General features: G+C 37.7%; 1 protein-coding gene across 2 annotated transcripts in view; it reads right to left on the bottom strand.

The window, feature by feature from the left end:
* The window catches only part of LOC149838978 (protein ESSENTIAL FOR POTEXVIRUS ACCUMULATION 1-like), a 56,161-nt gene extending 43,470 nt beyond the window's left edge, over positions 1 to 12,691 (bottom strand). Inside the window, exons 1-5 of one of the 2 annotated variants that reach the window (XM_090006911.1) lie at positions 12,524 to 12,691; positions 11,541 to 11,629; positions 10,440 to 11,324; positions 10,258 to 10,375; positions 9,979 to 10,170 (exon numbers count right to left, since the gene is read on the bottom strand). In XM_090006911.1, the coding sequence (XP_089863037.1) occupies positions 9,979 to 10,170; positions 10,258 to 10,375; positions 10,440 to 11,324; positions 11,541 to 11,629; positions 12,524 to 12,602 (1,363 nt within the window). In that variant the 5' untranslated portion in view covers positions 12,603 to 12,691. Of the gene's footprint in view, positions 1 to 9,978; positions 10,171 to 10,257; positions 10,376 to 10,439; positions 11,325 to 11,540; positions 11,630 to 12,523 lie in introns of those variants that run through there. The other variant, XM_090006912.1, reaches the window with a different exon arrangement.
* Positions 12,692 to 14,032: the final 1,341 nt, after the last annotated feature.

The raw sequence follows: 14,032 nt of genomic DNA, 5'->3' as shown, positions 1-14,032 counted from the left end.
TTATGCTCCTGTTCCAATCGCTGATACACTTGATGTTTGAGATTTGAAGGCTTAGGAGGTGTGGCGGTCAAACTAGTATTTTAATTTGCAAAATTCATCCATTATGATGTATTAGATTTTTAAAATCTCTTCGTAATTTTTCTAAACTCATTTGCTCTTTTATGAGAAATGGTTGTTGAAATCAGAGTTACCAGTCGAGGAAGCGAGAGCGGGAAGCGATATGGGAAGCAGGAGCGAGAAGCGAGGCACTTTCAAAATTTTAGGAAGCGGGAAGCGTGGGATGACTTAGAAGAAAATTACGAACTGTCTCGAAAGCGACCTAGGAAGCGAACCGGAAGCGAGGTGGAAGCGAAAAAAAATAAAAAAATGGAGAAGCGTGGGGGAAGCACGCTTCCCATTTTTGGGAAGCACACTTCCCAAAAAAAGTGTGTTTCCCTGCACGTTTCGGAAGCACGATGTTTTACGCTTCCGAAACGCGCTTTGGAGAAGCGTGCTTCCCCATGCGCTTAGGCGCTTCCGGTAACTCTGGTTGAAATATTTTTATGCATTTTGCATTGTATATGCTTTAGTTGCATGAGTTATTCCATGATTAATTGTTTTGCAAAATTTGCTTAAGGTTACGTTTTTCAAATATATATTCAATAAATATATATATATATATATATATTTTTTTTTTTACTTGTGTTGCCTTTTGTTGGCTCTTTGTATTATCTCATAGTGGACTTGTGCTTATGCACTTTTATATTTGTATTGTACATTCATGTCTTTGTGTTGTCCATGCTTAGACTTGTATGTGTTTTTGGACTTCGTTTTTGTAATTTTGCATATTTCATTACATGCTTTTTTAAGTATTTCATTAGTGATATCTCTTATGTGTATGCCCATAGTAGCTATTGTGTGTATTTCACACTTGGTATTATCTTTTGAAAAACTAATGTTTCTTTAACACTCATCTTTTATGTCTTTCATTGTATAAAATTGTCTTGTGATTTTAACTCTTTTGTGTGTTCTTTCTTTAGTATTAATGTCCTTTTGATGATAGATGTATATGTGCATGATTTTCAAAAAATAACTTTATCATTGTTTGCATCTCACTTAATATTATTCTACTATAGTCGAATTTGTCAATGACTGTCATGTTTGAAGTTAATGACTATTCAAAATCAATTCTTATTTTAAATGATTTTGAAAATGTTAAATTGACTTATTAAATGTTTTATACATATTTTATGTTTGTGTGCTTGGCCATCCTCTCTCCATAATATATATATATATATATATATATATAAGTTGTCACATGGGTGTGGGTGCAAGTGCGGTGATGCGGCACTTTAAAAAAACTTGGGTGCGGGAGGGTATATATATAAAATTATATATATATATATATATAACTTTTAAGTTTTAACAATTAACAACCGTAACACTAATGAAATAAAAACAATTATCATAAATTTGGTAAAAAGTAGCTGATGAAAGAGATTGAGTTGAGAGAGAGAGAGGCAGTAACAGATGAAAAAGGGGAACATAGAGAGAGAGGTAGCCGACAGATTGAGAGACGAGTGGAGAGAGAGAGTGAGAGAGAGATTGGAGGGAATGAGAGAGAGAATGTGTACCTTGGAGATGGAGAGGAGGCGTCGCCGGACGGTGGGAGATCGTAGGCGTCGAGGTTGGGAGACAGGTCGCAGACTCGCAACATCGGGGTCGGGAGACAGAGGAGAGGGCAAAAATGTTTTGCCCTAATCCTCCTCAGCCCATTTCATCAGGCTCTTTTCTTTTTTTTAAAGTACAAAATTTGGACATATATGACCTTGGGTGCATTGACCGCACACCTAGGGTCGGGTTGACCGCACTCGGTGTCGCATGGTGGGACCTTAGTTTTAGGATCCATTTTAGAAGGCAAAAGACCTTGGTCTTGGTCTCTAAAATCCTCTAGCGCGGAAGTTTGGTCTTCTAGAGCTTTCTTCTTTAGCTCCTCTTTCTTTTTCGCTCTAGTTTGAGGCGCCACTAATATAGTGTGTACTTGTGATTCTTTCACTACTTTTCACTACACTATTACAAGGCTCAAGACGGGTTTCGTTTAGCCTTAAGCTAGGTTACAAGCTTAGCTTAGGAGTTACAAGAGTTGCTCTTAATCTAGCTCACAAGATCAGGCCACAACCGGCCTTGGCTACAATCAGCCACACAGTTCACCAGTTCACGGATGTCTCACAGGACAGCTTACACAGTGTTGCACACTATAGCCGGGGGAGGTTCTCCGCCCGTATGGCAGAGACACAGCTTGGCAAGAGCCGGGTGCATAGCGCATAGGAGTGGGCAGGCTGTCGCACAGCAGAGAAGCACTACACAAGCCAGTGATGTTTTGTTGGCGCATCGGTGATTGAGGAAGGCGTGTAAGGAAACGACTTTGAATATATTAGGTTCAATAATGAACCAATACACATGCACATGAAGTGCGAATATACCCACTAAAGGAGAAAACACAAGCACATAATGTGCTAACACATAAACCCACAAAGGGGCAAAAATGCCTATAAGGCATAAGTTAATATTATTGAAGAGAGGAAGGGTGTAACACCCATAACATGGAGCAAAAGCTCCTCCAAAGGAGTTAATGAAGTAGAAGAGGGAAACCCCTATTTATAACACAAGAGAGGAGCCACATAGGGGGCTCCCAAAAGAGTCGTTGGGAGCCCCTAACGGTCACATTTGTGACCGTTGGGGGCTCCCCCAACGACTCTTTGGGGAGCCTCCCTAGGTGGCGTAAACCACAAAAAAGAATAAAAGAAAAAAATAAAAATAAAAATAAAATTACAAACACATTCCAAATGGAATATGAGTAAAAAGGAGAAATGACTAAACTACCCCTATGCCTAATAATAGAGAAATATATATTTTATATATATAATTAGGAAGATATATCTGCATATATACCATATATGTATATGTATCATCCTTTATATATATAAAATATATATAAGATTACAAAGATTGAATGATACATTTTAACACCCCCCTCAAACTTTGCGTGGGGGAACGAAAAGATTGAAGAATGCAAGAGGAAGAATCTCAAGGCTTCAAGAGCCTTCAGTCCGAATGCCATTGAAATTTGCAAATGTCTTCCTCCAAAGTCTTTAACGATGAGCATCTTTCATGATCTATCCAAGGTACTTCTTTTCCTCTGATCTTCAAGATCCTGTGGAACAAATCAAGAAGAGGTCCACGTAAAAGATATATTTGCACTTTAATCAAGTGAAATATTCCAAATAAGATGAATTAACTAAAAAAATCATATCATATAATTCATCCAAAAGTAATGGTGCAAAAAGATAAGATATGCATAATTCATCACAGGATTTGATGGAACAAGATAATTACTTATGTATGCAAAATGATTTTAGAAAACCAATTTTTCATAATCATATACCATGTTGAAGAGGAAACAAATTACATAATGGTCCAACATTGGTGACCATGTAAAATAGGGAGCGGAAACAAATTACAAGAATGCATAATGCATTCATAAAGTCCAACATTGGACAAACATAACCTCATAACGAGGAATAACATAATGGTCCACAAGGGACACCACAAGAAGCCTACGAAGAGACAGTAAGTTGCACATAATTTATTGAATGAGGGTCAAAAGGCCATAATGAGCATATGCATATAATATCATGAAATGAATCAACACCTAAAAGAGTCATTAATGATCATGCTCCAATCATACTTTAGTCAAGTAATATTATATGAACCGATAAGATAGAAAGACAAGTGTTTATTGATTTTAGCAAGTCCTTTGAAAGCGATTTCAAGAAGGAAATGCTCAAAAGAGTGTATAAAACACAAGAGTTCAAAAGGTTTTAAGTCCACTTAAGAGGCAAAATAACGAGAGTTATTTGAGTAGAGAACCTTACACATTTAGGAACATCTCACTCAAATGATTGCAATTACAAAAACTCATTCTGCATATCAAATATGAAAGGTGACCAAAAAATCAATTTGATTTTAAAATATACATATTAATGATATGATTCACTTGAATTTTTAAAAGACAAAATATGAATGAAATTTCACAAATTTCAACAATAATTTATCTATTACAAGCAACTACCTCATTAGTCCTCCAAAACCCACAAATCAAGTGTGTAAGCTACTAGATCAAGAACATAAAAATAATGTCATTAAAGGCCAAGGACACACACAACGGTATGTAAAAGAACTTCTTGTCTACATGTAATAATACTTGAAATGAGTGCATCAACGATAAAAACAAGAGAATACACGCCAACATGGACCAAAAGCATCTCTTGTCTACGTAAAAATACACTCAAGACCAAGTATGTTCAGCTACTAGAACAAGAGTATCAAGCCAACCATGGGCTTAAAACACAATACATCTCTTGTCTACATAAAATGGCACTTGAAATGAGTGAAAGAAGCCAACAATGGGCATACATCTCAGCGACTAGAACAAGGACACAAATGCCAACATGGACTAAAATCACACACAATGGTGTGAATCAACGTGCCTTGTCTACATATAATAACACTCAAGACAAGTGTGTTCAGCTACTAGACCAAGAGAACAAAGCCAACAAAGGGCTACCAACACACAATGGTGTAATAATATGTCTTGTCTACATATGATGACACTTAGATAAGAGGCATAAGAGGAGAAGACTTTTGAGGCAATAAAACTTGTAATGACAAACATATAAATAAAACCTTGGACAATATTTTGAAAATAAATATGTACACATACGCACAACAGGAACACTTGTGCACAAAAGCATGTAAAAGTATCTTTAACAAGATATTATAATTGATGGAACGATATAAATGTAAGAACATACACATACCAAGAACACTTGGAACACTTGTGCACAAAAGCACAAAACACGAAATCACAAATGTGCAAATGCACTCATAAGATTCATAAGCAATAAAAGGTTGGGCAATAATCCCCAACACCCTTGAATTAAATATACCTTAAACATTTAAGGTTCCAAGACACCATATATCCATCACATTTATATATAAATAAGAGCATCCATAAGATCAATGGCCAAAAGAAAATGAGTGACACACTCATAATTAGAGATCATATAACAAATCATTCTAGAGTCCCAAGGTGCCCATAACTCACCTCAACAACCATCTTTAATATGGTAATTGGACAATCTAAAATGACATAACACAAGGTGCCCTTAACTCACCTCAACAATCATCTCTAACATAACAATAAGGCCATATAAAAAGGATTGATGCATCATATAACTTGTGATGGATAAAAATAAATGTCATAAAAAGGCAATGAACACTTAGGGAAATCATTTTCCAAATATGTGTTTTTACAAAAAGGGTCGATTCAAAGGTCCAACATAATTAATCACAACAATATGCCTTATAATAATTTTGCATAAATACGAAATTATGTTCAATCATGATCATTATCAAAAGACTTAATAAACACAACATGAAATATTTAAGCAATGTCATGTGGGAGGACGAATTTGGAATAATCCAAGAATCAAATCAAGCCTTTATAAATTGCAATTATATGCATACCAAGATGTAGAATGGTAATAATCTTAAATGAGCAAATTTAGGACAACATGTAACAAGATATTGCAGAAGCACTTATAATGATAAAAGAAACAATCTCACAAGTCCACTAAGGGACAAAACAAGCCCTAAGGAAGGCAATATATATCATCTCTTTATTGAAAAGAGAGTACCATGTGAAAATGTCTATGAATAGACAATACGCATACAAACATGAATACTTTATAAAAGAAGTGTACGAAGACACTCTCACAACACTTGAACAAAATACGCAAAAAGCATAATAATAGCAAACATGCAATAATGCATGGATTTTATAAAATGAGCAAATGCTTGAGACTCTCAAGCTTTCACAAAGATGATAATATTTAAAAAATCTCATAAAAAACCAATATTAAAAAGAAGCTTATAACAATCATGAAATCTTCTCAAAGAGTATATACTCATAAGAAGATTCACAAGGATCAAAAGGTCTCTCAAAGAGAGAACCAACAAACAAAATTCTCAAATGAGGGTACATACGAAAGGAAGAGGGAAAACTTTATTAAAGTGAAGAAAATCCCCAAAGAGAATACTAGGATTGCGTTATGGCATAAATCTATAAACAAAAATTCATAATATTATATGACTTAATAGATTATAACCAATGGCATGAATATGTTTTAAATAAACACAACATGAAATATTTAAAACATATGTAATAAGTATGCAACATTAATGAAGACCATAAATCTTATAATAAAACATATTCTTGAAATTGAATTGAAGAATGAAAAGAGAATAACCATATTTTATGAGATCATTTTTAAAAACTTAATTCAACCGTAATTATAAAAATGTCTTCTTAATCAAACATTGCTCGTATGAAAAATAGCTCATTAGGTAGGAAAATAAAACATCATTTTTCAAAGACACATGTTATTATGAAAAAACCTCATATAGGACATTTTAGAGGGTAAACACATACCTTTAATATGAAATAATTATGATGAGAGTATGTGAGCAATGCTACATCTCTCGCAAACATTTTACTTCTAACATAACTTTCTTTAAAAAAAACTTATTTTTCAAGAAAAGACATACGAAAGAGAATAATATAAAAAGTTCAATGGAATTGTTAAGAATCCAAACTCATGATGACATGGAGAACACATATGCAAAAAAAAAAACATATCTCATTCTTTATAATGCTCAATACTTAAAGAAATATAATGCATACCAAATATTTTTGAGAAGCAAAAGAGAGAAACACATATGCAAAAACATATCTAATTCTTCATAATGCATAATACTTAAAGAAATATAATGCATACCAAATAATTTTAAGAAGCAAAAGAGAGAAACGAGAACTTCACCATTCTTCTTTAAAATTTATTGAATAGCGCGCTTCCCAATGCAACAAAGAGCAACTCGATCCCAACCTTGCTCTGATACCATGTAAGGAAACAACTTTGAATATATTAGGTTCAATAATGAACCAATACACATGCACATGAAGTGCGAATATACCCACTAAAGGAGAAAACACAAACACATAATGTGCTAACACATAAACCCACAAAGGGGCAAAAATGCCTATAAGGCATAAGTTAATATTATTGAAGAGAGGAAGGGTGTAACACCCATTACATGGAGCAAAAGCTCCTCCAATGGAGTTAATGAAGTACAAGGGGGAGACCCCTATTTATAACACAAGAGAGGAGCCACATAGGGGGCTCCCAAAGGAGTCGTTGGGAGCCCCCAACGGTCACATTTGTGACCGTTGGGGGCTCCCCAACGACTCTTTGGAGAGCCTCCCTAGGTGGCGCAAACCACAAAAAAGAATAAAACAAAAAAAGAAAAAGAAAAATAAAATTACAAACACATTCCAAATGGAATATGCGTAAAAAGGGGAAATGACTAAACTACCCCGATGCCTAATAATAGAGAAATATATATTTTATATATATAATTAGGAAGATACATATGCATATATACCATATATGTATATGTATCATCCTTTATATATATATATAAAATATATATAAGATTACAAAGATTGAATGATACATTTTAACAAGGCGCACAGTTGAAGTGAGCGTGCAGATGAGGCCGCGAAGCTGCGGTGCACGGGTAGGGAGGTAGCACATGGTGTGATGAGCGAGCGTTGCGGCCTGTGCGGCGCAATAAGCAGTGCGCGTTCGCTACGGGTGAAGGTGACGCTCTGGTGTTGCGCGGAATGCATAGCGCGTGAAGCGTATGGTGATCGGGCGCTGCTCATCGTTGGAGTGGCAAGTGATGTTGAGTGAGCGTTGCGGAGATGCGGTGAAGCGGCTAGGCTACGTGGATAAGTGTGCAACTAAGTGCGCAGCACAGATGTTCTAACGCACAGGCAGAATGCGTCAAACACAAAGGATCAACACGATCCTGGGCGTATGGAAATCCTCCATGGCTGCGGCACAAGTTGTTGAAGGCGATCAGCCTTCACAGCTCCTGGCGGTAGAAGATCTCTGACCGATAAGCCTCCCTACGCCTGGGAATGATTGAGAAAGGCCTCTTGTTGCGGCAAAAGTGTTCCTCGTGTGCGATAGCCGAAGTTGATCGTCCGGAAAGGCGTAGCACAATAAAGATAGCAAGTAGTGAACGATCGTGTTGAATCAAGCATAAACAAAGTTGTGAGAAGTCGAGCACTCACCGATTGTTCGGAATGAGAGTTGCGCTCTTGACATCTTCACTTCAACGTGGTGTAGAAGATAATCCGCAAATCGCCGAATGTGCGATGAATTAGATCTAGGCTTGAAACACTTGATCCAACTCGAATTCCAACTCAATTAGCTTGAAACTAATCAAAATTGGTCCAAGGAAATATGCTCAGCATAAGTCCCGAAAAATCCTCGATTAGGAGATCTGAATGCCTTAAGGCACCAAAGAGAGAAACTCTCTTCCCAAAGACCGAAGTCCCAAAATTCTATTCAATATTTCAAAAGATACAAATTGAATGACAATGGTGCCTATTTATAGGCCACTACAAAACCATAAACTAGCTTAAGCAAAACCACCAGTTGTTTTATCTCAACTGCCTCTAGTGGTCCAATGCGCACAAGGCTCCCATACATTGAATATGCCTTGTTGAAGTGGCACATAGGCGCCCATGCACTGAACTTGGCCGGCTAAAGTGGCGCAACTGACTTGCGCATTTGGACAGGTTGTTAGGCCCTGCTGTCAGCCTGCTGAAGTGGCAATGCGCTGATGTGCATCATGCGCTGGCCGCATGCCCTGTACAAGAAATCCCACGCTGGCAAGTGAAGCCTTCAGCTGTATGAGTTGCGCCTTGCGTGGCTGCGTTGACCGATACAACCGCATACCCATCTATTGTTATAGCAACTGAATGTTCTCATTGTGGGTTGTGGTTGGCTGAGTCCCTGTGACATAGTATATAAGTAAAGTTATTTCTTGTTAGATTGATCTTGTTTAGCTCTCTTTATAGGTTCTTCAAATATTGGCGGTATGGATTGTTCTAAAGGCATTTTGAGAATATCAAGAATTGATGATATTGAAGATCTTTTATGTAATGAAGCATATGATTGAGCACCCCTTGAAGAGGCACCAAATGGAAGAACATGATGAAGTATATGAATACATTTTTTATAATGGGTTTCTTATTTTGTAATTTCAAACTTATAGTGGGTCGCAGTAAGTTTGAGGGGGTGTTAAGATGGATGTATTTTTTTATGTATATATATATATATGTATGTATGTATGTATATAAATACGTATGTATTTATATACATACATACATACATATATATATATATATGTATGTATGTATGTATATAAATACGTATGTATTTATATACATATATATAATATATAATATATACATATAGTTGTATATATAATATATATACTATAGTCAACTTAGGTTGACTAAGTCAACTAAGGTTGACTAAGTCAACTAAGGTTGACTAAGTCAACTAAGGTTGACTGTTTCTAGCTGGTGGAAAGGGTACAACAGCTAGATTTCTAGTCGTTGGACCCTCTTCAACAGCTAAAAAAGGTGCTCCCCTTTTCTCTCTTCTCTACCTTCTTCTCTATAAACAAGTGAGTGTGTGCATGAGTAAGTTTTGAGAGAGTGACAGATAGATCTAGATATTTGTGAGTGTTCTTCAGTGCATTTTGTAGTGAGGTTTTTATGTATTTCATTGTTCATTATGAATTAAATCATTTATTCACAAAATTTGTATTAGTTTGTATCTTGTTAGTATTCAAATGCATTTCGATTTGGCATTTGGATTACGATTTGGAATGTCTTGGGTTTCGCACCATTTCGTGACATCATGTACTTTAACTTCAAAGCACATAAAAAGCAGTTTAAAATTTTGAAAAAACAATTAGCTAGAACAACATCCAAAATGCATTCAATAACTACAACACCTTCCACGCTAAATTTATTGTTCTGGAAAGAATGGCGGCTCTGAGTTGAATCAGATTTGCAGTCACCCCCATATGAATGCATGTTCCTTTCCATAATGTGGATCTCAGGGTAATTCATATGGTTTCCCTTCAAGTTGCCAGTGGTTTCCTCTCTATAATCTTCAAGGGCTGCAGGAAGATCCTCCCTGCTTCCTGCCAAAACACAAATCATAAACAACTTCAACAATCAACTAAATGGCACCTCTGCCATGTTCAAAGTATCATAAAAAAGTGAAGTACCAATTCTGGTTCTCCTAGACTGTGCATCCATAGAGTGCCTCCCAACAGAACCATCCTTCGAGACTGGAGGTACGCCACTACTTGTTATGTTTCCTTTCTCTATTCCATTTAAAATTGACTGCCAAATGAAGGAATTAAATAAATATCAGCTAGAATATGATAAACTTGGTAAAATAAACTACCTCTTCTTCAGGAGTAGGAGAAGAAAAAGCAAGAGGCTCCAGAGGTTCAAAGTGTGTGAGACCAGAAACTTCTGCCCCATCTGGTTTTTTATATGTTTTCACATCCATCATCCTGTATATATCAAGCAATCTAGTTCTTGTGTACTTCAGAGAAAAAGCATCCCCATGGACAACCTCATTCTTCTCCTGTGCAACAATGCCAGGTAAAGAGGTATTACTTGCACCCTGGTAAACCCTTCCTCGACCAGCACCAAAACTAAAAGGAACATTGTCTCCCTGGCCCCTACCAGATCCAAACATTGGAACCTGCTTGGTTGGAGTGAGTGTAGGATGATGAGAAGGTTCGCCCCTCCCTCGGTTTTGTGAAGCATGCCATGAACGTGAATACTGGTCCAAATCCTTATCAGCTTCCTTTCCATGACCACTTATGATGGGCATTCCTTTATCGCGAGAACCCTCAACATCTCTGCCACTATCTGACCACTTGTCACGCCAACTACCTGATTCCTTATCATCTGGCCCCCAACGTGTGTTCCATTTTCTCTCACGATGTTGCTCGTACATAGTGTCTCTGCTACCTGTATCACCCCAACGCTCTGATGGAAGCCTCCCCGTTTCTCTAATGTTTCTATTAGCTGAATTCTCAGCCCATCTTTCAAGCTTGCGAGGGTCACCATCCTTCCTACGATCCTTGCGAATAGTGGAGTTATTATCTCTTTGTTCATCTCGCCATCGATCAAGGCGTCCAGATTCCATGTCATTCAGAGGTGTCCGCCAGACACCCCTTCTCTTTTCAACATCATGAGGCTCTTCACCATTCCCTGGTGTTCTTTTTGGAACATCCATGCGGCCGGTGCAGCTAGGATAAATGCTCGTATTAGAGTCCTATTAAACGCCAATGCATCAATACAAAAGGAAGTGGAGAGAATCAAGAAAATGAACCAGTATCCAGGTCAGAATAGTTGGTCAGATTTGTCAGACCCCTGGTCGAGTATTAAGCATGTCACCACTAGAAGACCAACAATCTTTTAACTATGATAAGCATATGATAAAGCACCATAACCACATGATAACTGCAGATAAACCTAATTTTTCACTCACCCCCGATGCTATGCCTAACATGTTCTCCCCAGGCTTGGAGAGAAACCATTGTGGTGAAAGAGGAACGGAATTCTCAGACCCTGGATTATCTGCAAAGTTACCATATAAAACTTGAATAAGTTCTCCATGTATACTTGAATAGCTTTGCACACTGCCCTTAAAATTAAAAGCCAGTAGTAAAAAGGATTAGAAACTTGACGTTTTGCAATGTTTTCATAAACAATCCAAGTTAGCAAAAGTTTAGTTTGTTAGTTATCACAGGCAAGTAACTTACAACTAGATCATCCAATATTTTGTGTGTGTGTGTGAGAGAGAGAGAGAGAGAGCATGTCTGTATGTGTTGTTGCAACATATCCCCTCTAGTTCTTTCAGTGTGAATTTTTAATAGCTACCTGAGAAAACCCTTTCTTGTAATGTCAAATAAAAACTAGAAAACAAGATTCCGCCGTGTGTTCATTGTCCAAACATTTATAACTTTTCAATTGTCAAGAAGAAGAAATTGGAAGTGTCCAAAATGAAACAGTATCGAAGCTTGCAATTTAAACATTATAAGCAAAGAGGTAAACATGCCTAAAAGGACAGTTAACACCCATGATGATTGGTCAGAATAACCGAAAACTCCATCTAAAAGTGTTAGAAAGTATAAGAAAAAAGTAACGAAGGAAGGAAAAAAATAAATAAACAAATCCAAACCGCAATAAAGATGGAAATTTTGTCCTGAGAAGAAGAGGATGAGGGGTGTAGAAGACGAACTACCCGAAAGGTTGAAAGTAACGCCGAGAACCACTGAACAGGATTCCGAGAGAGAAAGAGCCCTCTACTCCTGTTCAAGCATCAGGAGAAGTAGGGAATCCGCTCCAAAGAAACCGAGGGGAATAAAAGAAAAAGAAAAACGAAAAGAATTGGAAGCGATAGGAGTAGGAGAAGGGAAGGGCAGCGGGAAACGTAACCCACACCGCAGAGAGAGAGAGAGAAGAGGCCACCTTTGGGCATGGGTTGCGGAGGCTGAAGGGACAGTTGCTGGCGACTTTCGGCGGCATTGCTACTGTCGGCGGCGGCCATGGCGGACAGAGAGAGGGGGGGAGGGCTCTTTTGCGCAAGGGCGACGAAAACACACCGGGGAGAGACACACACACACACAATCTCTCTCTCTCTCTGACCGCCATGGCTGGGTACGACCCTTTTTAACCGTTTCGCCTGTCACCAAGATACGGGTACGACCCGATGCATGACACACAATTCGTGACGCGAGCTCGTTGATTTTTTTTTTTTTTTTTGAGGAATAAGACAAGCAATTTTTTCAATATTTTAATCGATTAACACATATTTCTTGATATTAAAATGTATTTTATTGAAAGTTTTGATACGTGTCATCATCGTCTGATGTGTGTGTCTACCACGAACCTTGTCTCGTACCGGACTCTTGGTTCATCGCACTTGCGCACGTTGTTTGGGTTGGGGACTCACACCCTCTCGCTGTTTTGCTTTGCTTTGACCCTAAGGCATGTGCTTCTTTTCGGTTTTTGGTATTTTTGAAGGCTATAGAGACTCTGAGAGCGCGCTCTTAGAGATACGAAAGCTGGGGGGCTCCGACTTTACCTCCGCTTTTTATTGGATGACATTTTTTGTTTTAGTTTTCAGAGAGTATTGTGATAGCATTAAGGCCGTTGACTCCTTAGCCAAACAATGTTAAATATTTAGTATGCAAGATTAAAACACTGTCAACGATTTAACCCTAAACTGCCCAAATAATAATAAATCGATTTCAAAATTGGGTTCGAGTTCAGATTATGTGGGGGCCCTGAAGACATGGAATCCCAAACTCTACCAGTACAATTTTAAAAATGTATTTAGGACCATATATTCTCACATAAAAATGCATACTGAGTGTACACGTGTCGGCTAGGTCCAGTCAGATATCCAGACATATCAGATCGTTCTCTGACGGTAATCCATCAAAGCTCGCCCTAATGCCGTTCATCCAGATGAGTGGCATCACATATGAACTACTTATCAGCCGTTCATCTAGGGCATCAATGGTTCTGAAAGAAAAACGTGGGACCCATCTAGAAGATTCAGAGTCCATCCATGGTATTTGGGATACGGTTAAAGGCAACAAAGCTCTGACCTGATACACACTCCAGCAAAATATGCGGGTCAGCATTTTCATTTCACATCCAGATATTTGGGTTCGAGTAGAGGTGAGCATCTGACACAAACCTGACCGATTGACAGACAGATATTTGGGTTCGAGTAGAGCTGAGCATCCAGATACTTGATCCCCCCTTCTCTTCTACCGCTTATGATTGATTTTTAAGCAAGTCAAACCTTATTCATGGACTTGTTTTTGTGGGTTGATACAAGGGTTTAAGGTACAAAACTATTTCTGATATTTTTTTTATTTTTTTTTTGTAAATGAGACCTGCAAGGAAGGGCTTTTTTAATAAAAAAAATGAGTTTTGAATGACGTGATTGTAACATGTAAGTTTTTT

Source organism: Nuphar pumila, chromosome 5 (assembly GCF_984573655.1).
Source record: "Nuphar pumila chromosome 5, dmNupPumi1.hap1.1, whole genome shotgun sequence".
Classification (NCBI taxonomy): Eukaryota; Viridiplantae; Streptophyta; class Magnoliopsida; order Nymphaeales; family Nymphaeaceae; genus Nuphar; species Nuphar pumila.
The sequence above is the reverse complement of the archived record's forward strand: the minus strand, read 5'-3'. Positions and strand labels throughout refer to the sequence as shown.